General features: G+C 47.8%; 1 protein-coding gene across 1 annotated transcript; it reads left to right on the top strand.

The window, feature by feature from the left end:
• Positions 1-438: 438 nt before the first annotated feature.
• On the top strand, positions 439-25,323 carry arid2 (AT-rich interactive domain 2). The gene is made up of 21 exons (XM_037460603.2): positions 439-992; positions 1,116-1,209; positions 2,167-2,264; positions 10,630-10,763; positions 13,798-14,016; positions 14,142-14,209; positions 15,384-15,453; positions 15,783-16,033; positions 17,373-17,469; positions 17,558-17,767; positions 17,881-18,045; positions 19,169-19,247; positions 19,346-19,480; positions 19,623-19,825; positions 20,174-22,530; positions 23,868-23,998; positions 24,072-24,210; positions 24,345-24,430; positions 24,565-24,688; positions 24,906-24,997; positions 25,177-25,323. Exons 1-21 carry the CDS (start codon positions 901-903, stop codon positions 25,286-25,288), a joined length of 4,956 nt encoding a protein of 1,651 aa, XP_037316500.2. The 5' UTR covers positions 439-900; the 3' UTR covers positions 25,289-25,323.
• The last annotated feature ends 674 nt before the right edge of the window (positions 25,324-25,997 follow it).

The raw sequence follows: 25,997 nt of genomic DNA on the forward strand, positions 1-25,997 counted from the left end.
GTGCAATAAGAGCAGTGGTAAATTAGCCTTTAGATAATCGTACAAAAACCATCAATCAACATCACTCTGTGGTGTTGGTTTTAAGTTGCTGCATGTTCTAAATTTTGCTGTCGTGAATTATTTTTTTGGTTTCCATTAGAAATACACCATCATCTTTTAACGTAGAGGATATTGGTGCGATTGAGACCGGACAAATACTGAAGCTTTAAGTAAGCTAAGAAAAAAAAAAAGTTTTACAGATAAAAAGTAGGATTGCCCCCCCCCATTACACGCCTGGTTTGGATAACAAGGGAGCTATGCTAATTAGTGTTATCCCTTCCCCCCACGGGACATTTCCAAGTACCTCCTGACCCGTTTTCCAAACAGAGAAACGAGTTGTCAGACGGTCCCTAAAAAAGAAAACAGTCTCTATTGTTCCAGCACCCGCTCCTGCTCTGGCGGGGTGCAGGGCCGCCTGTGGCCGCAGAGGGCGCTGCACGCATGGCAGTGCGGGCTCCTCGGCCTTCTCATCTTTTTGTCTGAGAACTGCATCCCTCTGCCGCTCTACAGTGTGCGATAGCCTCGGAGCCGCGTCCGCAACACACTGTCAAACCACTCCAAACGAATACGACCGCGACCAAAAGCATTAATTCTACACATGCTGCCATGGCGTCTCCAGTCTGCCGGTGAATCGGTCGTATTTCTGACTGTTCGTTGGAACTTAGTCCGTGGTTGAATCGGGCTTGCTTTCTGTGTGCATCAGTCTTTATTAGCGAGCTGCCGCTCTTCTTGCTATCAGCTATTTCTTTAACTTTTTAAACAGTCAGCTTCGCGAATGACTGAGCGCCGGCGGAGTATGGGATCCTTGGTGTCTTAAGAAGCGTCTGAAGTGGGGTTTAATCGTTTTTGCATGCAAAAACAATGGCAAATTCGACGGGGAAAAATCTACTAGATCAGCGAAGGAAAGGACAGGCTTTCCTGGACGAGCTGCGGCAATTTCACCAAAGCAGAGGGTGAGATTGGGGCGTCTTTATTTCCAAGAAATACAACTTTAAATCGTCATTGCATTGTGCCTCGAGTGAACCCAAACTGTTATTTAAACGCGTATGTCTTTATTTCTTGTGTTATCCCCTCAGATCGCCGTTCAGGAAGATTCCTATCGCGGGTGGGAAAGAGCTGGACCTGAATGCTCTCTATGTCAGAGTCGTCTCTTTAGGTGGATTCGCGAAGGTGAGTGGGAACTAAAAGTGGATTTCACCACACTCTGCCGTGCGTGGACTCCTCGGTGGACGGCTCTACAACTCCGTAGCGAGAACCCCGGGACCGGTAGAAAGCCCTCGACATCAGCGTTAGTGGGTCGGCGTTGGCCTTGTGCTAGTTTGCCATGTATCTCTATGCAATGTGGTGGCTTGTGTTGTTGTGTGGTTTGAATTGAGAGTCCCGACCGCTCGCAGTCAGAGTGCAGTCGGAGCGACTCAAAATTAGCGGGCACGTTTAACATCGATTATCGGCACGGAGCCCGGGCCTCGGGAAACGCCGCCTGGGACGGAGCGATTCGCCCGGGTTTTTTTTTTAACCGCTGGTTTGCAACCGGGGGGGGGGAAGCTTCGTATCGCTTCCTCGGCCATAGCCATCTTTCTTCGGCTTCATGGCTGATCACAAAATATAGGCCTCACAGGCCCGGGCAGTGAACACGGTAAACGGTCCCCCCCAAAAAAAACCAACTCCGGGAAGCGGACGGCTCGCTGCACGCCGACGCGTTGGTGTTTTGGAGGGAGACAGTTTGTCGGAGTTTAGCCTCGTTCGGTTTTGAAGCCCAAAATATAAAAGTCAAGTTAGCTTGTTAGCTACGGTGCTAACTAGCCTCAACAGTAACGATACTATGCCAAAGGGAGTCAGTTGTACTAACTGGTGTGACAAATGTAAATAGGTTCGTTTAGCGGGCATATTGTGAGCTAATACAATTATATTCTACTCTGTGTAAGTGGATATTGTTAAAGTAACTATTATTTAAAGGTATTTTCAGCCGTTGGAGGAAGTTATTGATTAATGATTGGCCTCATTGGGGGAGACCTGTAGCCGACCAGATGGTCGCAATGTAACCGCTCTTTTTTGTTGTTGTTGCTGCTTCAAGTGCAAGTTATTTCCCTGACTGTGTTTTCTTTTTTTTTTTCTCCCTCCTTCCAGGTCTCTGACAAAAACCAATGGATCGAACTCGGGGACGAGTTCAACTTTCCGAGGAGTTGTTCCAACGCTGCATTCGCTTTAAAACAGTACTACCTTCGGTAAGTAGCGCGGAGCCGCAGCTCGCCTCCTGCCAGGTAGCATGTGTTTACAAATGTGCAGTTGCAGGGAGGAAGCCACCAGTGCAATATTATGACTTGACAATTAAAGCGGAGTCCATAATAGTGTGTGTGTTTGTCGTGACAGATGGGCCCCCTTCCACATTAAGAACATCAGACGGATCTTTTTCTTAAAATCAGTGCATGGTCAAATGTTTCCCCTGTAGTTTGTTAGGCTTGAACGTCATTTTGAAGGAGCAGCTGCTGTCCGTGATGACCCTTAAACATTACATTAATGACGCTTTTTCCTTTCTGAAAAGGCTGTAGCCCCTAGGCGCTCAGGTGCTTCATGACACTGTTGTCTTGTGTACAGTTCAGGCTCCCCAAGTCTCGACATGGTCAGCTGCCAGTGATAGGAGTCGGGTGGATGTGCACCTCTCGACAGCTGGCGTTAATGTTTCGTTTTCTTTTTTTGCGGTCTCCGCTTTCTACATGCTCCCCTTTTCTTCTCTTCCCCTCTGTCTCGTGCAACGATTGTTCCCGTCACTTGCACCTGCCCTTAGAGGATTACACTCCTGTAGCAGACTCCTGCAGACAGGCCACAGGAAACTAGATCGCTGGTTGATAAATGAAAAATGGCAAAAGTTGGGAGTTTTTCTTCTTTTTTTACGTTGATGCAGGCTGTGGTTGTCCCACCTCATTTGATTGCCAACCATACGCATCTGAGACTTATTGTTTTTGGCTGCAGTCGGCTGAGCAGTTTGGGCACGTGCAGCGTGTGCACTGTTGCTGAAGTTGGGTGATGTCTCTCTGGTTACCATAATGGCCACAAAACACTATTTACCTGCCACATATTCAGGGGAATTGTCTATCTAAAGCCAAGGATTATGATGTCCGGATGGCTGACTAGATGGTTGTTTAGGTCTGTTCTCTGAGCGGAAGTATCTAGCCCAAAAGTGTTTCGGTTTCTATAAACTCAGGATGATCCCACTGCTATTTGGATATTGATTTCTGTCAAACAGGCTTGGTTTTGAGTGTCAGAAGTTGCCGAAATTCAACTATCTTTACCCTCTATTATACCGTAGAGTTGTACAGTTTGTCCAACTATGTGTTGTTTATCTAAAAAAAACCTCTATAAATACCTGGTTGAGGCTGACTGAGCAGGAAATTGATACGGCTCCATGTCGTTAGGAAGATATTTACACATGTTCCTGCAATTATGTTAGAATATTTTTGGTAGGTGAGCGAGCAAAAGGAGGTGTGACAGCCGACATTCTGAATATCAGCAGACAGCCAGCGGAGAGTCTCCTGCGTTTTATCTGAGGCAGTTCAGTGCGGCGGATGTCAGAGGCAGGCTGATCTTGCCTCGGTTAAGGCTGATAAATAGACTGTGCTCGACCCCCATCACCCACGCTGCTTTGTTGCTGACCGGGTGCCGAAAGGAACCGTTTGTCTTTCCTCCAGTGTTTCTATGCTTAAGCACGCTAATAAATATGATCACACGGGGGGGGGGGCAGAGATCATTAACAGTTGCAAGGTCGACATGTGCGGTGCTGAGTTCATTCATTGTGTTGCTGTTGCTGCTTTATCAATCTTGATTCTGTTGAATGATTGTCATATGGAACTGGAGTGTGTGCTTTATGACCATGTTCTGCTAACTGAAGTACAGATGTGTTTTCTTGTATGTGATGATTAGAAGCATCCCATAACGTTTAATGCGATGGTAATTCTAGAAATTTACAGTTGACAACAATGGTAACACTTCGTGAAGTTTTTTATTTCCCCCCAAGGATTAAAATGAGTTTTCATTAAGGACCAAAGGATACACCCTTGTTGAAGAAGGTACGTTTTTGGTACCGGATGGTGTGTCTGTGGATCAACTCTCCCTGTTTTGAATGAATGGGCCGATCGCGCCGTGGTTTCCTCCCGTCTCCACTTCCCACTCCGAGCGGAGTCATAAGCAGCACTTCTGTGTTGCGTGCCTGCTGCCGTTGCCATACGCTTGATATCTGAATGTCACCTGGTAATGTGTCGTCATAAACGTGCTTTAAAGTGGAATGGAGGAAATGTCTAAATAGTTTCCTTTTTATTTGAAAACAGTATTTCAACACCCAATCTTCAATAGCCTGTGTGATGTTCAGGCACTGAACTTTTTTTCCCACGGAGTCCTGTGAGTCTAGAGAAGCGTTTCCATAATTTGACTTAAATTGATGTTCTACACAGACGGATCCTTCCTATTTTCCTGCGGTTCCGCTCATTTGGATTATTCAGTACTGCTTCACATCTCCACGCTTCTCCCTCTTCCATTACTCGCTTCATACGATTCGGGCCACCGAGCTCTCAACCCACGTGCAGCAGACAAAGTCCTGATCTTTTCTCTCGAGCTCCATCCAGCTCTGGCGCGCATCGCTCTTCTGGGAGCTGAATGAGAGTTGTTTTGGGAACACGGGCCCCCCCGGTTGCAGCTGCAGCCCCTTGGACGTCTTGCTCCAAACCGCAGCACACTGAACACAGACGGCCGAGTCAGGTGACGGACGCTCCCGCTCAACCTTAGTTTGCCCTCTCTGCTGCATCCTCGTTGAAAAGAAAACGCTCAGTGACGTCCAGAAACGCGCTGACTTTATTCTGGTATTGTTTCGTCAGGAACTGCACACGTTCCCGATCTGTCATTGTGTGATGGGCGCCTGCCGCAGTGATGTAGTGAAGGTGTTTTTATTCATCAGTGTTAGGACGCAGTTGCACAGTACAGCTGGTGTTTCGCCGTAGTCACCCCACGCTGTAATAAGTGAGGCTTCGCGCTCTGCACTCCCCAGAGTACAACATGCTGCTTCCTATGCAACAAAATAATCACACCACACTTATGTCTGTCACCCTCTGTTTGCGGTACAGAGCAGCAGATGCTCTCAGAATCACAGGTTTACTCATTTCAGGCCATCTTTTGAGTCTTTCACTTTTTTTCTTCCTGCTGGAAGCTGAGTGTTTCGCTACCGCTTCTAGCTCGCAGCTACTTTTAGGTCCCAAAATTCTCACGACCTCTGCAATTAGACTTTTTTTTTTTTTTCAATGGTCACGTAATGTTGAGCATGATGTAGATTTCCCTTCATTTTCGAGGCCGGCTGCAAATGGATTATAATGAATACTATTTTAGACTTCTTGCGAAAAGGGAAAAAAAATCCTGTCAAATCTCAGTCTCATGTGACCATGTTCTCACATAACACAATGACTTTGGTTCTTCAGCTCGACAAAGTCTTTGCTTAAACATTGATGCTGGAGAGAAGCAGAAGTTGAAATGCAAAGGGAAACGTTTCCTTTGGGGAGATTTGGGGACACAACGTGTGGATCGGCCAATCACCCCAAAATGTGTCCGGCATTGGAAATCTTTCCGAGGCCACTCTATCTATTCATGTGTCCACAGTAGGACTCAGAGTTGATTGCAAAACTGCGGCGGTGCAATGTCAAAAGTCTCTCTTTTCAGATAACCCGCTGTTGCACCTGACTTGGTCAAAGTGATGTATCCCCAAAGAAGAAAACCCAAACATACAACTGCAGCAGACACGCTCACCTACCTCCTTCTGCCCGGCCCATGTTAATTCTCACACCGGGCTCTTGAGATTATTCCGGGCACCATTGTTACTGCAGCTCCTCCCCTGCTGCCTGTGTGTGCCGGGAGACTCCCGCTGAAACATCTGGATGAAGCGGCCTTTGATCGGGCTTGCATTAGCCGTGTCTGTTATCCTCCGCGCCTCGTCCGAGCTGCTGCTCAGACTTCAGAGGCGCCCCTCTGACGGATGGTTGGGGCAAAGACATGGAGTGCGTGGACCAGCGCGAGAGCAGAGGTCCCGTCACAGATAACCTGCAATGGCTTTGGAGACTGTTTCTCGTGCAGTCTGTAATCCGCCCTGCCCAACAGGTCTCCGTTAGCTTTTTAACTAGCAGACTGCTACGACCTGGCTGCTCGGTGCCGTTTCCTACTGTCTCAATGAGAATTCAAGCGAGAAATGGTCTTGAGTCTCATACAAAACCAGACAGTGACTGAATTGGTGGAATGGTTCGATCGCGCGTCTCTGTATCAGCTTTTCAGATGTAGCTGTCACAAATACACACCCTAAAACGGCACTATAAACATGAGTTTAAGGATGTAAAAGACAAGGCCAATTTGATCAGAATTGTTTTCCAAACCATGAATTCCATACATTACATGTCATTTAGCGGACGCTTTTATCCAAAGCGACTTACATTACATTTTTAATTTTATTTTCATATTTGATACTATTCCTCCTCTGCATTGGTATGCATATGGTATACACCCTCTGACGTTTTGTAGGATGTGGCTACACAATTTTATAAAAGGCTTGAGTGGTTTCTCACCAACTACTTTGTGCAGTTAAACTCAAAGCTCGCTGATTTTTAAATTGCATAGTTGTGTTTTTTTTTCTCAACTGTTCGTTCATTTTGAGGCTTCAAGAGGAAGGGTCCTTTTAGCTGACTAACAATATTCCTCCAAAAATCACCATGGTGATTCATTTAGCTTAATAGAGTCGGGGATCTAGAGAGGAGAGAAGACTGTAAGGAGTGTGCATGCGTGTCTTATTTATATAATATATATATATATATATATATATTTATTTCATTCTAATTGCGGACAAAAATATACGTGGCTGCAATCATAAGAAAAACACACTGCTGTAGACTGTCTGCACTGGATGTTTCCCACTGAGGTGTGGCATAATAATCAGTTTCAGCACAGGAGGCCAACGGCTAGCTAGCGTTAGCTGCCCGGCGGCTACACATCAACAGCAGCCTGAATAAAGTCCTCTACCACCTAAACAGTAGACTCTTTAGAATAAGTATTTTACACTTTGTCGCCGACATTGGTGCAAACTGATGAATTGACTTCTAAAAGCTAGAGCTGGCTTCCCATAAACTGTAACCATTAAATTCAGTTTACAGGACTGTAGTGACTCAAGGTAACAACAGCAACGGCTATATATTTTTTTTAATGCCCGGTGTCATGACAACCAAATAATAACATTAAGGGAAATAGTGAAATAGACCAAATAGACTTGTTGTTTGATCCCACTGTCAAACAAACAAGCAACCGGTGGTCATTATGGAATTATGATTGTGAGGAATTAAGGTGGATTCGATGGCAAAAATAGTCCATAGCTTTAACCCAGAATGTCATAATATAAAAAATGGATAGTTATGGTTGGAGTATAGATCACGACTTATTTCCTAGGAGCTGGTGTACGTTCGCTCTGAACAACATGAGCGCAACGGTCCAGCTTACTCAAAGGAAAAGCTTTTCCATAACGTGTTTAACCCGTGTTGGTAATGTTTTGGAGGAACCTATTTCCTCTGCGAAAACAAACTGGCCTAGTTTGAATCCAGGATGTGCTGCTAACCGCTGAGCCACCGTGCCATCCAGATAGAGACTGCTGATAACTGCAATGGGAGCGCCAGCACTTGTTAAAAGGGTTTAGGTGTAGTGTTGTTTTTGTGCGACCTCGCCATTATCATGCATTGGACACATGGGGGAAACGCGCTCTCTTTGCACTTGCGTGACTCACAGGAATACTATCAGAGCGCATATAGTATTGCAGTCACCGCCATGTCCTGCACTGTGCACTTCCTTCACACTTCATCTCTTCTTTCAGCCATGAAACGTTCTCTTCTGGAAGTGATCCAGCCTTTAGAGTTTTCCTCCACTGGCTCCGCCCTTGGCAAGCAGCTTCGCGATTATTAACCAATCCCAGCTCACATTTCTGTCCAGAAAGAGCGTGTGTGTGTGTGCATGCATTGCCTGTGTCCATGGCCAGCAGGGGGCAATGGACACCACATATCGAGGGGCATTTGGGCAGCTGAGAGCAATGGAAGCCTCGAGTACAGCTGCCCTGGCGGGATCTAGATGACGGTAAATAACAGACAGTAGTGGCGGTGTCTGTTCGGCCCTTCTCTGGCCTCGCTGTGGTTAACACCCTGTTTGCACGTGTCATAGTATTTTGGAGGGGAAACGTGGCTCAGTATTAACGGCGATGGTTGGTGGTTTCTGTTGGGGGGCGGGGGGGTAAAAAAGGGGAAGTGCAATGCAGACATGAGCAGCTGCAATCCCATCCTGCCATGCCCCCACCTGTCTTTACTCGCAGCCTTTTCTTTCTTTTTTTTTCTTCTTGCTAGTGCCCAGAAAGCGGTTGATGACGCTGCTGGGGGGCCTCCCTCCTCTCTGTCATGCGCGCTCTCTCTCTCTCTAACGAACGAAGGCTGAGTGTATTTATAGTCCGGCGTGTCACCCGGGAGCCAGCGGACGGGGGATTACCTCGGCCACGATGAGAAAGCGGGGCATCGGCGCTCTGTGATTCGCGGACGCACTGGCTGGGTTCAGCACGCTGCCGAGGCACTTCGCCGCGCCTGTGGTTTTGTGGGTGTCCCCCGCCGCGTTGTTGGCTGTGTGTCTCAAAGCTCCCCGTGCTCGGGGAGAGTCCTTTCAATGCACCGTGGGCGCTCAGGAGGACTCAAGGATGCTCAACCTGTTTTGGCTCCAGGCAGTTGCAACGTTCACATGACAAGTGGCGTTATTCAAATGACCCACCCCTCCCGTTTTTTATATAAATGCATTCAAAGTGGCTAGAACTGACCCGGCATCCTACAACCTCGCAACAATCCGGACGGACCACAGCTGCAAACGTCTGACCGGTGTAGGATGTGAGGATTGAAACGCGTGCTCGGTGACTCGTCTTACTCGCTCATGTCCCCTGCCGTGCATGCAGCCAAAAAAGCTTCTCATACACCTTCCGTGCGGAGCATGCTTCACTTAACGCCTTTGAGCCCTTTGAAAGCACCACTGGGTTGCTGGAAGTGATTTTCCACGGGCTTTTGACGAGCTCGGAAAAAGCTTTAACCGTCGCCGCTATCCAACTCCATGGTAACGATGAAGCTTTTGAGCTGTGTCACTCTTCTTTTTGTGTGTGGGTGTCTGGGTTTAATCTCATTTTAAAGTTTACTCTGCAGGCGGACTGTACGGGAGCCACTGGGAAGTCTACAGGTTTCTCTTTGTAACTCAGCCACAAATGATGGCACCGCCATACTCTCATTGAGCTGTTCTCTACTTCCAAGTTTGACGTGACATCATTTAACTTCCATTTAAACGGGGGATTGTTTTGCTTCTTTATTGAAATCATGAGTGACCTGAGGGTCCTTTTTACATCAGAGCCTTTGTGACGGAGCTTTTGCTTTTGGAATCGTCCGCCGTGCTCGTTTGAGGGTTGTGTCTCTCTTAAACAACGGGTTGTTTCCCCTCTCAGCGCTGGCTGGGACCTGTTTTGTTTTAATGGTGTACACTACATGGTTTCTGTCCCGCTCTGTGGATTCAAACATGTTTCCATTCTCTAGCTTTTAAAATGAAGGGAAACCGTTGGAGTTTTTTTTTAACAAACATAACTTATAGATTAGCTGAACATATACATATGGTGCACAAAATGTTTTTTTTATTATCTAACAGTCCCTTTGTGTTTGAAATTTAAACTTGTGTTACATGTGCTCTGTATCTGTTAGTGTTTCCCCCTCGGTTTACAACTTCGGGGGAGGGAGGGGGGGGGGGGGGGTTATAGTCGGCCAAGCGGTTCAGCCGACCCGGGGGGTTGTAGTCACTCTAGTGCTCTGTGCCCCGCTGCTGCGAGCTCACAGACAGTTTAGCGGGGGGTGGTTTATGATGGTAGGGGAAACACTGTTTTACTATTTTCGCCTATGAAGAAGTTTCATGTTTCATCCACACATGTACAACAGTATATTTCTTTAATATGTGAGGAAACATGGGGGCAGCACCCTGACTAAGGAGATGGAGCACCTCATTCATCCGTATCTTCATCTGTTGATTTTTAAAAAGTAGCTTGGTATATCATTTTGTATTAAAGATTCTTAGTAGTAATTTGCTAAGAAGACTAATCTGACAATTACGATTTTCTTTCTACCTAAGAATGATGGACAGCGTATACACATCTGTTTCTGACCTGTCATTGCAAGCACACACGCGTGTGTTTTGAGCTGAGATTTCACACCCACAACAATATGATGTGTTTGTGTCTCGCCACATAAAACGGTCACGCTGCACATGAGTAAGTTGGAGAGGAAGTAAACACCAACACTTCTGTTCCCTAGCAATGTATTGCCGTTGAAGCGTCCATACAAAGTCGTCAAACAGCCTTTCGGACCCTTGGCCGATTGGAGCTTCGCAAATTCTTAGTTTGGAGTTGATTATAGAAGCTGTAGAATTATAAAAACACAGCGACTGTCAGTGGCTCCTTAGGACTTTGTACTCTCTTTGTACTAAATGATCCGGGCTCACCTTTATGTTTTCTTCTTTGCTGTGCAGATACTTGGAGAAGTATGAGAAAGTCCACCACTTCGGCGAGGACGACGAAGAGGCGCAGCCGGGGAATCCCAAAGCCTCTCTTCCCATCGGTGCAATTCCCAGCGCCTACAACTACCAGCAACACGTCGTATCAGGTAGGCAAAGGTTCTGCACGGCTTTGTGTTTGCATCCGTTCTGCTTTTCTTCTTCTTCGATCATTGCCCCCTCTTTCTCTGTGCCAACTCCATCGCTGTGTTTTCCCACGACGTGGTCACGGCGAAGCAGCGCTACATCTGAGCCGTGCAGGACCTTCATTTGGGGAAACTAGTCGTAGTGCAGAAATACACACCAACAGTAGCCAATTGTTTGGGGGATGTTTGAGTTAATTTCTCAAGAATAGGAGGAGGAAGGCAATGTGCTGATTGCTTTTGTGTTTTGATGAATGTTTGGATAGCGTTCATGTCTCCATTCTAGGATGCGTAGAACATCCACCGGTGTGTCAGTGTCAAATTGACAGAATTGACACAAATAACAGACTTAATGAAATTTGTTGCCATTAATTTTTATAACCATAATTTGGTATATTTCCTCAACTGTTTTCCCAAAACATTTTTTTTTTTTTAAGTTGAGATTGATCCTGTTCACAAAATTGCAACAAGTGAAAATATTTGTCGTCCAAGGTTTTTTCTGCCTTCCTCTCTGTCTCTGCTGGTACAGATTATTTATCTTTACCTTTTTCCTCTGTTGCTTTCTAACTCTGCTGCTGTTATTCAGAACTCACTATTGAGCATCCCCATTAGTCTCTTCAGAGAGAATGCACTCCTCCTGTTCCACCGCTACTCATTTCCTTCAGCTCTTGCCCTGCCTCTGAGTTCATTATTTAGAACTTTAAACTGGTGTCAGACCCCCTGGGTGGGGAAGGAGGGAAGGAGGGAAACCCTTGCTGGCGTCCTGTCACAGCCTCGAGGCTTCTTTAGTTGACTGTTGTCTCTAACGCACCAGCCGTCTGCCTGCTGAGCACAGCGAGTCCACAACATGACACGCGACAAACCACACTCTGCTTTGTCCCGCTGGCCCGGGCCCATTCCCTCATCTACTGCCCAGATCAGTCAGACTTTCAAGAAAACAATGGGTTTTTTTTCTCTCCCACAGTTGAGTTTGCAGCCCGTTTTAGAGAGCTTGTTGCTGGGGGTTGAGTGACGGTGCCTGACTAATGATGCTCAGTTTGTAGGGTGCGCTGGGGGGGACGTTTTTGTCATGATTTTTGTAGACCAGCCCCGGTGACGCACACACTGCCATATTATGGCAGAAAACATTTGAAGAAGAAAAAATGTAAACCTACTATAATCAGTGTTATGAACAGTCTGCATGGTTCAATGACAATACTATTTTATTGAAGTCAAGTCCAGTGTTTGCCCTGCTATTATAACCGCGGGGCGCCCCCCTGAAAAAGTGTGGAATAGAAAATATTTCCACGCATGGCGATTCCGCAACAACACGCGTGCACATGTCCGTATGTATATGTGCACACGCGTACCAGTGGACATACATCCGGCCCGCCGAAGTGCGTCAGCGACCCGTCAGCCGTACCGGTATTGTACATGTCACTCATCTCCACACGTTGGCCCATCAGCAGGGAATTGATATTGTTCGAAAGTTTCCTACTGAGGTTTGAAGACCCCTGCCCCCCCCTGGTCTGAATTCAAATGTAGGTCTGATGTAGTGAGACCCCGTGGCTCAAACATCTCTGACAGCTGGTCTGCTGATCTCTCCCGCTGAGCTCCAGGCATCCCTGTTGTCTCGGCCCTGTTGTCTCGGCCCTGTTGTCTCGGCCCTGTTGTCTCGGCCCTGTTGTCTCGGCCCTGTTGTCTCGGCCCCGTTTTCGGATCGTTGCCTCGCGGCAACGTTTAACCCGCCTCAGTCCATGAAGCCACCTCAGTCCATCTCCTGTCCTCTTCAGCTCGCTGCGGGTTACGGGGTTGGTAGTTACTTTTTTCAATAGAGCCGTCGGTGCTCTAATGGCCACTCTGCTGAATCCCATTTGCCCGCACAACACCCCCTCCTCCTCCTCCTCCTTAGCGTGGAAATCAAATTCACTCTGCGGGACTCCTGTCTGCTCTACGGTCGGTTCCCAGAGGCAGCCGATCCTGTACCAAATTGAAATATCCACCGTTACAGGAGGGGAAAAAATGACATCCTATGCACACAAATCAACGGCTGAAAACCTGCAGGATGGGAGAGAAATGCCACTTTGTTGACTGAAACTATCATGCTCCCACAGACAGGATCATCTGTCATTTCACTGCTGTAGAATTCCATTTGAGTCATGATTCCTTCCTGGCTATTTAGGATAATAAGTCTTATTATGAAAGCCCATCACAGAGGGCGGACCAAGTCAAAGACAAACGCAATTAGAAGTTGGAGAAGATTCCCGATCTGCAGTCGCACAAGTCTTAGCTCATCAAACTCATTTAGGATTAAAGGCAGCTTCAGCCAACCACTCCACTCCCCATTTAGTCTGCTCAAAAAATTATAATAAAAACGCACCAGCACTGCATGCAGGGAACACAGCCAATTTACATGATGCGACCATTACCATGAAGTCTCCTCTACAGTGAGCGCTTCTCCTCCTCTAGCTTTTGCTTTTCTGGGCATTATCTTAAAAGCCCTTTTATGGTTTCTACAGTAGTCGTTTCCCTGTATCATGGAGGATTCTATGTGGACGTCTGCGTGCAAACCCAAACTGTAGCACGCTGATCGTAGATTGGTATAATTTGGGGTAAACTATAGGTAACGGTCAACTCCTTTTGTTTAGATACATTAACATTACATACACAACATACATATATCCGATACATTACATGTATCTACCTTGTTTTCAGACATGTATTGAAAGGAGTTTAGATTTGGTTGGCTGCGTGCTAAAACTTGAATTCATGAGCTGCATGTTGGAAAACCTATACGTTTTAGACCATGATTTCTTTTTTTTCATGTAAAATAAAAATTCTGCAAAACTTTTTTCAGCCGTCTACTGTGCTGCTGAAACAAATCTTTACGTGCTTATCTGTCAATTTCTGAGACCTGAGGTTAAACCCATTTCTTTCACATCGCTGACCTCTGAACTCCTGATTTATTTTATGGAACTTGTGAAATAACCGCGAGATGCCTTTTTCTCTCTCCTTCCTCCAGACTATCTCCGCCAAAGCTATGGACTGTCTTCAGACTTCGTTCCGCCGTGCGACTACAACAAACTGGTGCTGTCCCTCCTCTCGGGTCTACCGAACGAAGTGGACTTCGCCGTCAACGTTTGCACTCTGCTGTCCAACGAGAGCAAGCACGCCATGCAGCTGGACAAGGACCCCAAGCTGGTCACGCTGCTGCTGGCCCACGCCGGCGTCTTTGACGACTGTACGTTCCCCCCGTGTTGTGCTCTCTTCTTTTTGTTCTCATAATTTACCATGAGGGAATTGAAGATTGAAAGAAAGAAAGGTCAAATAGTTTCTTCTCTAATCCTCCCTCTGTGCCTTCCGTAGCGCTGGGCAGCTTCTCCGCGGTGTTCGGGACGGACTGGAAAGAGAAAACCTCCCGGGACTTTGTCAGGGTAAAGTAGAATGAGTGTCCTTTGTTTGTGTGACCTTTGTGCGACATCTTCAATGAATATAAATGTGTCTCTTGGTTTGGCTTCTATAAATAGATATCAAATACTGCTTTCACGAAGAAAGCCACAAAGCATCTGTTTCACTTTGCGCAGCGTGACGATTGTCAGATAGTCGCTGGGGTTTTCCCCAACAGAGAAACTTCAAAGAGCAGTTATTTTCTGAAATCAGAATGGAGGTCAATTCGCTTTGATCACACTCTCTAAGAGACATGCATGAAACGTAAAGGCATGACTCAGGCAATATGTACTTCCTTTATCCACAGTCTGCAAATCTCATTTTCAATAACACTTTTACCTTTCTCTGGGGAAAGACTACCATAACACTATTATTGTGGGTAGAAATGGGTTTAAAATCCGTAAATAATTATTTACAACACAGTGGTGCTGGTGCTAGATCAAAGGGGAACAGTGAGGGTTTGATTTAAGGTGTTCGGGAGGCACGTCTGCAGATGTGGAAAACAGTTTTCGCCCCGGAGGCCACGGAATACTTTCCCGATGTTACAATAACACATTTTTGTTGGCAGCATTAGAAGTAGCTAATGATCGCTGATAGATAGATGCCCCGAAGGCAATTTGTCTTGGAGACGTACTGTGTCGGCTGTTTAGAAAATACAGACAATAACATAGAGCATACCTACAGTACATTCACAGCCAGCAGATACATTTCACACTGTCCTACCTAAAAACACACCTCTGGTGTGGTGTAAGAAACAAAAAATGTCTTGGACAGGGTGACAGCGGTGGGCAGCACAGTCGGCTAAAGGAGGGAGCGTTAACATACGCAGGTTTTTTAGTGTTGTGATTTGGTCAAGACCCATTCAAGCGAGAAGTGAGCAAAAGTAATATTTTAACGTCATCATGGTTTTTGCAAAAAAAAATGACAGCAAACTATCATGGTTAAATAAAAGTCTGTTGGAAAATTATTTGCAATAAAGAGGTTTCTTGCTGCACAGAAAGACATTTTTCTTATTTTGTGTGGTTATTTTTAACGGGAGATTGATCAATGAATTCCAGCTTGTTTCAATGAATTTGCTTGGGCTGATCTTTGGCATGGCTTGAAGATTTTATTTTTTTAATTATTAATGTGTGTAACAATACAATTGATGTTCTTTTGTAGTTCTGGAAGGAGGTGGTAGAGGACGTCGAGGTCCGGGAGCTGATCTGGGACAAAAACAGCCCAGCAAAAGGTAAACAAGCTTGGTTCTAAGAGCCACAGGAAGCAACACGAGACCACTCATGTGTGCTCTCACTGTGTATTTATTGACACTGTCAATGCTGTGACATGCACACGTGTGCTCTGCCTTCTGTGCGGCGACTTCCCATTCGGTCTTCGTTGCATAATATATGATTGAGAAGTGTTTTTTTCTTTTCTTTAAGCCCACCAAACGTGGTGTTGCGCATCCCTTTTCCAAACTATTTTTAACAATAATCTAAAAGCAACGGTTACCAGTAGGAAAGAACAAAAAGATTCAATAAAGTGATAATAAATGAATGAAAAACCCGGTTGTGTTCGCAGATGGTACGTCGAGCGAGGAGCGCTGGCAGAGCCTCTTTCACCCGCCGCGGAACCAGGGCATCAGCGACATGGAGGCCCAGCGGGTCCTGCAGATTGCCGTTATCCTGCGAAACCTCTCCTTCGAGGAGGCCAACGTCAAGCTGCTGGCGGCCAACCGAACGTGCCTGCGCTTCCTTTTGCTCTGTGCCCACTGTAACCTCATCTCACTCCGACAGCTTGGACTCGACACGTTGGGCAACGTGGCTGCTGAGGTTGGTCCGCTGTTGACTGTTTTGTTTTATTGCCCTGAGGGTTTGGGTTAGTTCAGGAATGCAATTAAAAAAGAGGGTTTGTGTCTGAGGGAGATTATTTCCCAGATGTAGGTTACTGTGGCACAGTAAACCCTCCACTCTTTAGTCACAATTTCTTAGTTGGAGTGGTTTAGATTTTGTACGATTTAATTTAATTAAAGGAAAAGTAAACCGTTTATTCCACTATTCAGTCGCCCGGACAGATTGAACCTCCAGTACCACCAGCACATTTACAGTAGCTACCGCTCCAGATTCCTCCACACGTCGGAGAGGTGTGAATCGGGCCGTATCGTAACAGAATCCTTTTATTTGCCTGCTTGTGCAGATCAGATAACATAAACAAATGTCTCTCCTCAGCAGTGTAGCGTTGTTTTCTTACAATGTTACCGGCATTAAAAGGTGAGAACTACCAAACCAGCCAAACCAGTGTGCGGAATATCTTAATTTGAATTTACTTGCATCGCAAATTAACGTGCAACCAAAAAGTAATCAGAGTACTCTGTTACTTTGACCTACTGCTTGGTTCATTAGCTGTGTTTAGACACCCAATTTCTGAACTTAATTTACTGAGATTTAATTTGTGCGTGCTAGCTGGTGTTTTGTCATAAACTCCGAAATGTGTTTTTCAGAATAGGTTTTAAATATTTATTTAGCCCTGAACTCTCTGCTTCTAGCTGTTAGATATACATTGAAATCGTTCCAGTCCAACGCAGTCTAAAAATCTTAAAAGTATGTTTTTTTGGGCATCCATTACATTACCGAATAGGAAAGGCATCACATGGGCTCGCTTGAATGTCAAGCTCACATTTATTGTTATATGCTGCATGTCGATGAGCCTGAGCCTATTTTTGGAATCTACATGCATAGGATCCCTGATACCATCGGCTAAGCCTTTGATGCCATTAATTGGATGGCTGGGTTTAGCCAGTTAGCGCATTCATCAGATATGATACTCCGTTTGCTTCTGTTGTATCCTAACCACCACGATTGCACCCTTTTTGGTTGGTTATTTGTTGTGACCAGCAACACGAATTATTATTATTATTATCACTTCCACAGAATTACTGTGGTCTGGCGTGTGGCCAACTCTCAGCGTTAAAATGTAGCAACAGGACTGGTTCAGCGGGGTTCTACCTCCGCCCGGGGACTACAAATGGAAATGAGCTTTTAGCCGATGTCTGATACATTATACGAAGCTTATTCAGGTCGGGTCGCATCCTTATCGGTGTTTGAACGCGAGGTTCTAAGGCGTCCAGTTAATGTTGCGGTTGGTTGAATAAATCGTCTGGTCCCATTGTAGCTTCAACTGGATCCTGTTGACTTTCGGACGACTCATCTGATCTTTCACACCATCACCAAATGTTTGATGTCCAGGGACCGGTTTCTCAAAATGAGGGGTGAGTTTTCCAACGGGCCACTACAGTGACTTCCTGAGGTTTGTGCGTGACTACTAAACTTCAACGTGTGTGTGTGTCTTTCTTTTAGCCATGGAAATCCTGGGCAACCTCAGCAAGGCGGAGGACAACGGCGTGCTCATCTGCGAGTACGTGGACCAGGACTCGTACAGGGAGGTAATAATGCTCCTCACGTTGCCCGACCTCATGCTCCTCATGGCCTCCTTGGAGGTGCTCTACCTGCTGGCCCAGCTCGGAGAGATCCCCTGCAGCAAGATGGCGTCCGTCGACCACAGCATAGGTACAACTCGTCTACCGATGCATGTATTATTTTTGTTTTTAAACACACCGCAGGAATGAACCATGTGACCAGGTTCCTCAATGCTGTTTCCTTTCTCCTCTTTCCCCGGTCAGATCTCTTGGTGCGGTTGGTATCGGTTGACCTCCATACGTTTGGACCCGACGCCCTGACGGCGGTGCGACTAATCGAGCATCAGGCCAGCGCTGACCAGGCAGCAGAGGTTCGACCACAGCTGGTAGAGCAGGTCCCTGCAGCCGTGCAGGGAGCAGCGGCGCCTGGTGAGTGTCTGTCGGCCACATGTACCCTCTCCCTCGGCTGGAGGGATTTCCTGTGTCAACCGTCGGTACACTGCAGGGAATTAACATTTTGGGTGCAAATCCACCCAGCTATCAGAGGTACATTCTAGCCCACACTGCCACTAACTCCACGCCCTGAAGGAGGAGAGGTGGTTTCAGGGAGAAGCAGTTTGGAGGGTTGAAAGGATGTATCCAGGATGTCAAAGTGATTCAGCAGTAAAAAAAAAAAGGTTGACGCTACAGATCTCTGTGTAAAGTGAACTAGTACATCCCCTGGGGTTCCTGACAGAATATGATCAAATTCGGAAGAACACTGTTTTTTTTTTTAAGCCCCTTTAGGTTTTTACTTACTGAAGACGAGTAAATAGCAATAGTGTAATGTCTGTGTCAAGCTCAGTGGGCCTTCACAAGCTAACATAGCATGGACGCGCTACTTCTAGTCAATGATGTGCTGATGTACGTAGCTTATGATAGCTTTCAACCTCTTTGGGTAATGAGGCTTTGCTGTGATGGGCCAGTTTGTGTTTGAGGATCAATTAAGTTCTAATATACGTAACTTTGTTCTGACTTAAACGAGGCTCCAGGATGGTAGGAGCATTTTCACCTAAAGCAAAATGTAGAAAGCCATGTAAATAATATAAGTCAACAAAACCAAAATAATGGCCAAAGTTCAGACTTGTTTTTGTTGAAATAAAGTTACATTTTATAATCTCTATATTCTTCGATGGTTATTAATAAGGAAGGCCAGAGTCTAGCAGTTTTCCATATTTTAACCATTTGTTATGAAATAAAAGCAGAGGACCAAGAAGATGACCACGCTTTAGATCTTTCCCCCCGTTTAAGTTTCCCTGCTTTTATTGTGTGTGTGTGTGTGTAGAGACAAAGGAAGCTCACTGCAGCATGAGAAGTGTATGAACAGGTGTCCCTTGGTGGGAGGTTGGAAGTATCCATTGGTGTGCTGTCAACTCTCCACAGAGCCGCAGAGTTATTGCATTACTGACATCTAGTGGACACCTTTAGGATCACAACAAACTTGAAAAGTCAGCGATTTTGAGCAATGAAACAACTCTACACAAGCATGAACTTTGTTTTTTATTCTTTCCAGTAACGAGGGTGCCGGTTCAATCCACCCAACCCCCACCTGGTATTGTGGAACTCGATGGGGAAAAGTTTACATTGCAATGGTAGGATAAAGTCCCATGTATAGGTATATTCTGATATTGTAGCACACATCTTTTCTGCTTGCATAGTTATCGCTCTGTCTGTTGTTTCTCTCCAACAGGCTAAACGCTCACTTTGAGACAAACCCAGAGGGCTCTGTATCTCGATCAGAAATGTACTCTGAGTACCTGGCCACGTGTAGTAAAATGGGACGAAGCAACATCTTGAACTCCACAGGCTTCCTTAAATGTCTGCGGTCAGTCCTGTTTCCTGATTTCTGCCACTTTAATGACTCCTATCTGCTTTGAGTTTTAGTTGTGATAGCAATGATCCTCAATAAATAGGCCAGCAAACGTTTTCCTTTTTGTGACGACCCTCCGTCTCCCCCTCCACCACAGGAACGTGTTTCCAAGCCATACAATGCGGCGGCAAGATGAGGCCAAGGCCAATGGTCAGGTTCATATTCTCCTGGTCGGGCTGAGGCGCAGGGCGATCCCTCTGCCCATCCAGCTGTACTACCAGCAGCAGAGTCCTGCAGCGGCTCAAACACCTCCAGCAGCCCGACACGAAGCCTCTGGCGACCCTCAGGCCCCGCCTCCAGGTAGAACTAGCCTAGGCAATAAAGTAACGCACCAATACAACAAAGTGTTCTCCAGAAACCAAATATGGTGACTAGGTAAACCTTTTGAGGAAATGATTTTAGGAAAATAAACTAAATGAAGGAGCTTACTCGGGGACATTGAAATAAAGGCATTTTCTGAGTTGTGTCTGAAAAAGTTAATATATATAACATAGCAGATGCAAAGTAAAAGGTAGTAAACTCTACCCAAAATACTGTAAAAAAAACGGTAAACATAACTACAAATAAAGATCAAGAAAGAGTTGTCGTAGAAATGTAGTAGCATCTTTGATCTGATCCGTGGTCTGATTGTGTGTTCTGTGTGACCAGGCTTACCTCTCGGGCCTCCGAGTCTTGGACCCCAGTTTGTCCGGGTGATGGGCCACGGCCTCAGCGCCACTGGTGCTGCTCCACCCTCGGCTCCACCCTCGGCCTCGACTGCACAGGAGCCTGCTCATGTGAGCCATCCGGCTGTTTCCCGTCACCCGGTGGCCCTGCAGGCGTCTATGCAGTTGCCACCAAATCCTCTGGCAGCACTGCAGCAGCAGCCGGGCCGACCCGGGCCGGTGGTCCAGATCGCGACGTCTGCTCCGGCCGCCCAGAACCCGGCCGCTCAGCAGCACTCCCCTATGCTCCCCACCGGGCCGCCCGTCACGCTGTTCCAGCAGGTACCGCAGGGCCACATCCTCACCGCCCGGGTACACGGCGTGTGCCCCCCCATAACCCAGCACCTGTCCGGCCCTCAAGGTGGAGCTCTCCAGGCGGAGCCTCAGTGTGCTGCATCAACACCCTCCTCTTCCATCCATGTCGGGGCTGGTCACACGTTTAGCATCGCGGGTGTGGCCAACTCCCAGGGCCCGCGCGGCACATTTCAGAATATTGCGCCCAAACCTGCGCCAAGCCACCTGGGTGCACCAGCAGCCACGATAGCCACTCCCAACCAGCTGACTCAGCCCCCACAGCAGTCGCAGAGTCTCGTAATAGTCGGCCCCAACCCCCAGCAGAACCCGGCCTACGCCCCTGCCATGCACCAGATAGTTCTCGCCAACCCCTCCGGCATCCCCGGCCCCCAGACTATCCAGATAGCGGGGCATCCCGGAGCTGCTTCCAGCCCCTGCCCGCCTCCCACTTCTCATTCTAACACCCAGGTCCAGCCCAATCAAACTGTCGGCCACGCACTGTCTATGAAACGGCATCAACAACAGCAGCAACAGCAGCTGCAGCTTATTTCCCAAACTCCCCCCTCTCAGCCTACCTCCACCGAGTCCAGCTTGATCAAACAGCTACTGCTTCCAAAGCGAGGGCCTTCTACTCCGGGAGGAAAGCTCATCCTACCCGCCCCACAGGTGCCCCCTCCAAACAGCACGATGGCGTCTAGTCCACAGGTCATCTACCAGACGACCTACAGCACCCAGAATCCATCTCCTCAGCCTCAGCAGCTCAATGTCCAGCTGGTTCCTGGTCAGCTTCCCGCTGCAGGAGCCCCCACCCTGCAGACGGTGCAGCTCTTGCCGGGGCAGCTCATTTCCACAAATAGCCCGGGGGCCGCTACAATCATCCAGGGCCCCACGTCAGCTGGACAAGTCACATTCACCGTAGTCCCCACCACTGGCTTCACCACCTCGACCGCTGCTGTTGTCAGCACGGGTGCTGTGGCTCCGGGGGTTCCCCCTCCTCCGTTCTTGGCTGCGTCAGTGCCCCACGACGCACCTGCGTCCCCGACACCACCACCACTGCCAGCTCCCCTCAGAGGAGACAAGATTATCTGTCAAAAGGAGGAGGAAGCCAAGGACGCCACGGGGCTGCACATCCATGAGCGGAAGATCGAGGTGATGGAGAACTCGTCTTTGGCGGATGGAAACGGTAAACCCAGTAATGGAGATGTTGCTGCGGGTGCTAAGCTGCTAAATGGTGGGAAGTGCATGGAGTCTAATCTACCTCCATACCACTCAGGGAAGAGCCAGGGGGGCCTCAATGGCCCGGCTACCGAGGGCCACCCTGCTAATGGGAAGCAGGCCCTTTCCCCCACCCCAAACGCTCCTCTGGAGGGCAACCCCGACCCCAAAAAAACTCTGGTTAATGGGGTGTGTGACTTTGATCGCGACAACGGTGGCGGCAACTTAAACAAAAACATTCCAAATCACATTGCTTCCAAACAGTACTTGGGGAACGGGGAGGTTGGCCCTTCGGAGAAGAGTCGCGGGTCGGACCTCCCTCTTCCCAGTACTCCTCCCCCCCAGCAGGACACTTCCAAAGCCCAGCAAGCCGAGCGCCTGGTGAATGGACCCCAGGCGGCGGGCAACAGGCCTCCCTCGGAATTAACCAACGGACCTTTGGGGCCGGGCCTCGGCGTGCCTGCCCTAAGACAGCAACTGCTCCCCAACTCCGCCCTGCCCTCCACTGTTACAGTCACTTCCGCCGGCGCTCCCGCAAACGGGATGGCCCCCGAGGCCCGCGGTCTCAAGAGGCCGGCGGAAAGCGAGGAGCGCGGCGGGGCGGCGCCCTCGGGCATCCCCAACAAAGTGGGAGTGCGGATCATCACCATCAGCGACCCCAACAACGCCGGCAGCAGTGCCACTATGGTGGCGGTGCCGGCAGGAACGGACCCAAGCACAGTAGCCAAAGTAGCAATAGAGAACGCCACTCAGCAGAGGAACTGCTTGCCCACGATGGCATCCGGCTCCACGGTGAGTCACCGCAGGGCTGGTAGCTTATGTCTTGTCTTCTGGTACTGTGACTTCACGTCAGGTCTCTGTGTTTACAGTTGTATACGTTGTACTTGGCAACAGTGTCATTGTAACTCAATATTTTCATCTGGCTGGTAAATGGTGCTAATTCTGCACTCCCCCGAATTCTGGTGGTAATGTCATTGTAATCACACAGATCAAATCACATTATATGAGCTGGAAGCAGCTTCTGCCATACATTTAATTTCTCCTCACAAACTGTAACAAATACTTTTAGCACAGGGCGCTGTAATCCAACCACGTCTGCATGTGGTGTGATGGGACTTTTAATGTATGTTTAAAACAACCCACAACCTTTTACACATTTTATACATTGTGTTTGTGGTCGCGCTCTGTGGTCTTGGCAAGCATCTTTTAATGGACAACAATTCTTTATGTATGTAGGCCAAATTATGACAATGTTCGTTACTATGTCCTGAAAAAAAAAGTTTTCTCGGATCTTTATAGGGTACGCTTTTACTTGATCCTTACATTTGATTACACGGTTATATAACCAATTTGGCATATTACGGTCTAGTGTAATCTTTTATTAGACCGTAATTACCTGTGTTGTACAGTTAAGAAATAGGATTTGCTTGGTATCAAATAGCACTACACAGCACTAAAGGAGATGGAAGGAATATGTCAGATTTGATTATGGTGGATTAGGTCGTTCCACTTTTTTTTCCACAGTTTTGGTGGTGTCACACCAATGATCGTATCATTAGAAACAAAGATGAATCTATTTAGCCGTCTCTACTTATAGTCATGTTGTGTTGATGGTAATCTCTGTACAAAACCTGTCTATGTGTGATAGAGTGAGGGACTTACTGTATGAGCGATGGTGGCGCATGGAGTAGTGCAGTGCGCTGGGGGCCACAAGGTTGGGGGTTTGATTCCCGGCTGCCCCATGTCGAAGTGTCCCTGAGCAAGACGCCTAACCCCTAATTGCTCCCCAGGCAAGAATGTAATGCACGGGTTATAATGCAATGTAATTTGCTCTGGATAAAAGCGTCAGCTAAATAACATGTAATGTATGGAGGTTAAGAAGGCGAGGCCAGTTAAGACCATGTGGCTCTCACCGATACCCACCTCCTATAGCAAAGCAGCTGAGAGAACAACTTGTGCCACCAGTCGGGCTCCGGTTACATCTCAGCCAACACCGCTCCAGCAGGAAAATATTCTAATTCTTTCTCATCTTATGATGGCATTGAGGTTTTCAACAGCCAGGCACAAAGACTTTTACACTGGCGGCGGGAGTACTGTTTATTTTATGCCAATTTATTTTTTCTCTGCAGCCAACAGTAACCCCGCCCCCTGCATCCCAGCCCGCTACGGGCGGGAACCACAGCCCGCACCTCTCAGCGCAGCCGGAGCAGAGCAGGAAGGCGGGGCAGAACTTCAAGTGTTTGTGGCAGTCCTGTAAACGGTACGTGGCGCTCCTGTTGGTCCTCGGCCGGCTGTCGGTCCACCCGCTGACCACCTCTCCTTTTCTTTCCCAGGTGGTTCGAAACGCCGTCGCGGGTCTTTTACCACGCGGCGACACAACACGGTGGCAAAGGCTTGTACGGCGGCCATTGTCAATGGGAAGGGTGTGAACCTTTTCCCCGGCAGAGACTTTCCTTCATCACGCATCTGCAGGTGAGCTTCGCTCCTCTTCCTCTGTTGCCGAGTGTGTTGGCGCTCTGTGTTTTTGTTCCCTTGCGTCCTTTCGGACCACTGCCACTTCGACAGCTTAAATATGGGCTCAAGAGTTTGCGCTTGTTCTTTTCCAGGACAAGCACTGTTCTCGAGAGGCTTTGCTGGCTGGGCTCAAGCTAGAAGAGCAGCAGGCGCAAAGTCCCAATCAGACTTCTACCCAGTAAGTCCACATTTCTTCTTTCGGCATTGTTGGTGCCTGAGAACTAGCTAAACCAGGAATGCGGTGTATCAGTATGTGGGAATGGTGGGGTTTGAAAAGTGACCTTAATGACATGCGTTTGATGTGTTATTAAGGACTCCGCCGGCGGCAGGCAGCACTCCGACACCGCGAGCACCAAAAGCTATCGTGAATCACCCGAGCGCGGCGCTCATGGCCCTCCGCAGAGGCTCTCGGAACCTGGTCTTCAGGGACTTCACTGTGAGTAGAAGGCTTCCCTCTTTTTCCCTGATCTTACTTGAAACTCACTTCTGTGACTTGGGCAAAAGCTTCTGGTTGGACATTAGCTCCTCTCAAGCATTGTTTCCTCCACTTCATGGTTGAAACGCAGGCTTTCCAGGTTCAAATAAGGGCCGTCTTCAACCGTCTTCTTCTCACAGTGGAACTCATGAGTGTTTTCCTTTTTCCTCTCTCCCAGGATGACAAAGAGGGACCAGTGACCAAACACATACGACTAACTGCTGCCTTAACGTTGAAGAACATCGCCAAGCACTCGGACTGTGGTCGCATGTAAGTGTCCTTTGAGCAGTGTTTTGTTCCCTTACCTTGTGACCAGAAAGGTGTCCAGATAAGCGTAAATGTTTTCAGTTATTGTGTGATTCATCCTGTTATGTCGTGTATCGGATTGCGCTTTATTAACTTTGGCACTGTACTTTTTGATGGTCTGACCCTGTTTTCCGCCCTCTCAGGTTGGTAAAGAGGCATGAGACGCACCTCTCCGTGCTGGCGCTGAGTAACATGGAGGTCTCCACCACGCTCGCCAAATGCCTTTACGAACTGACGCGCTCGCTCCAGGCTTAAGCGCTTAAAAAAAAAAAAAAAAAAAAAAAGACAACCTCGTCACCACTCGTCTCCTGAGACGAGAGGAGGATGCCAGGATGCCACCGCCGGTGAGCCGTAGCGGGTCTGCAGGGTGGGGTGGGAAGGGGGGACTGGAACGAAGACCCTCCTTCTGCCATGCCTCTCATCCCTCACCTCCTTACTCGCCAACCTGTGTTCTAACCCCGCCCGCCCTGAAGCCCACACACACACACACAAAGAAACTGCCACGGGGGTCTTCCACCAGCTGCCCACCGGGGGGGCGGGCGGGCGCTCTTTCAAACTGCTTCCCCGTGGGACTCCACCAACAAAACCCCAAACATGAGCACATTTTGTTTTAAGTTAATTTGTTCTTGATCCTCTTCGTCTCGTAAACTGATGTGTGTGTGTTGGAGTGAGTGGCGGTCGACTGAAGCGTACGGATGGGGGGGGGGGGGGGGGGGGAAGCAGGTTGGTGTCCCACAGAGTTGGGCGGAGGAGGACTCAACTGGCACAGATAATTTCTTTTGTTTTTTTTCTTTAGAAAACTTGGTAGCTCGGTTTTCTTACTTGAGTCAATATATTTTCACTTATTTATTATTGAAATGAATACCATTACAATTAATGAAAAAGAATCTTGTAAATATGTTGTGAATATATATAAAGAAGATCCTCTTTCATGCCGATGCAGCCACTGGAGAACTTGCTCTGT

Source organism: Pungitius pungitius, chromosome 2 (genome assembly GCF_949316345.1).
Source record: "Pungitius pungitius chromosome 2, fPunPun2.1, whole genome shotgun sequence".
NCBI classification, from domain to species: domain Eukaryota; kingdom Metazoa; phylum Chordata; class Actinopteri; order Perciformes; family Gasterosteidae; genus Pungitius; species Pungitius pungitius.

Excerpts from the sequence above, each read along its gene's own strand:
- arid2 (XM_037460603.2), top strand. The coding sequence starts at position 901 with ATGGCAAATTCGACGGGGAAAAATCTACTAGATCAGCGAAGGAAAGGA. Across the intron at positions 993-1,115 it reads CAATTTCACCAAAGCAGAGG|ATCGCCGTTCAGGAAGATTC; the intron begins GTGAGATTGGGG and ends TTATCCCCTCAG. Across the intron at positions 10,764-13,797 it reads CCAGCAACACGTCGTATCAG|ACTATCTCCGCCAAAGCTAT; the intron begins GTAGGCAAAGGT and ends TCCTTCCTCCAG.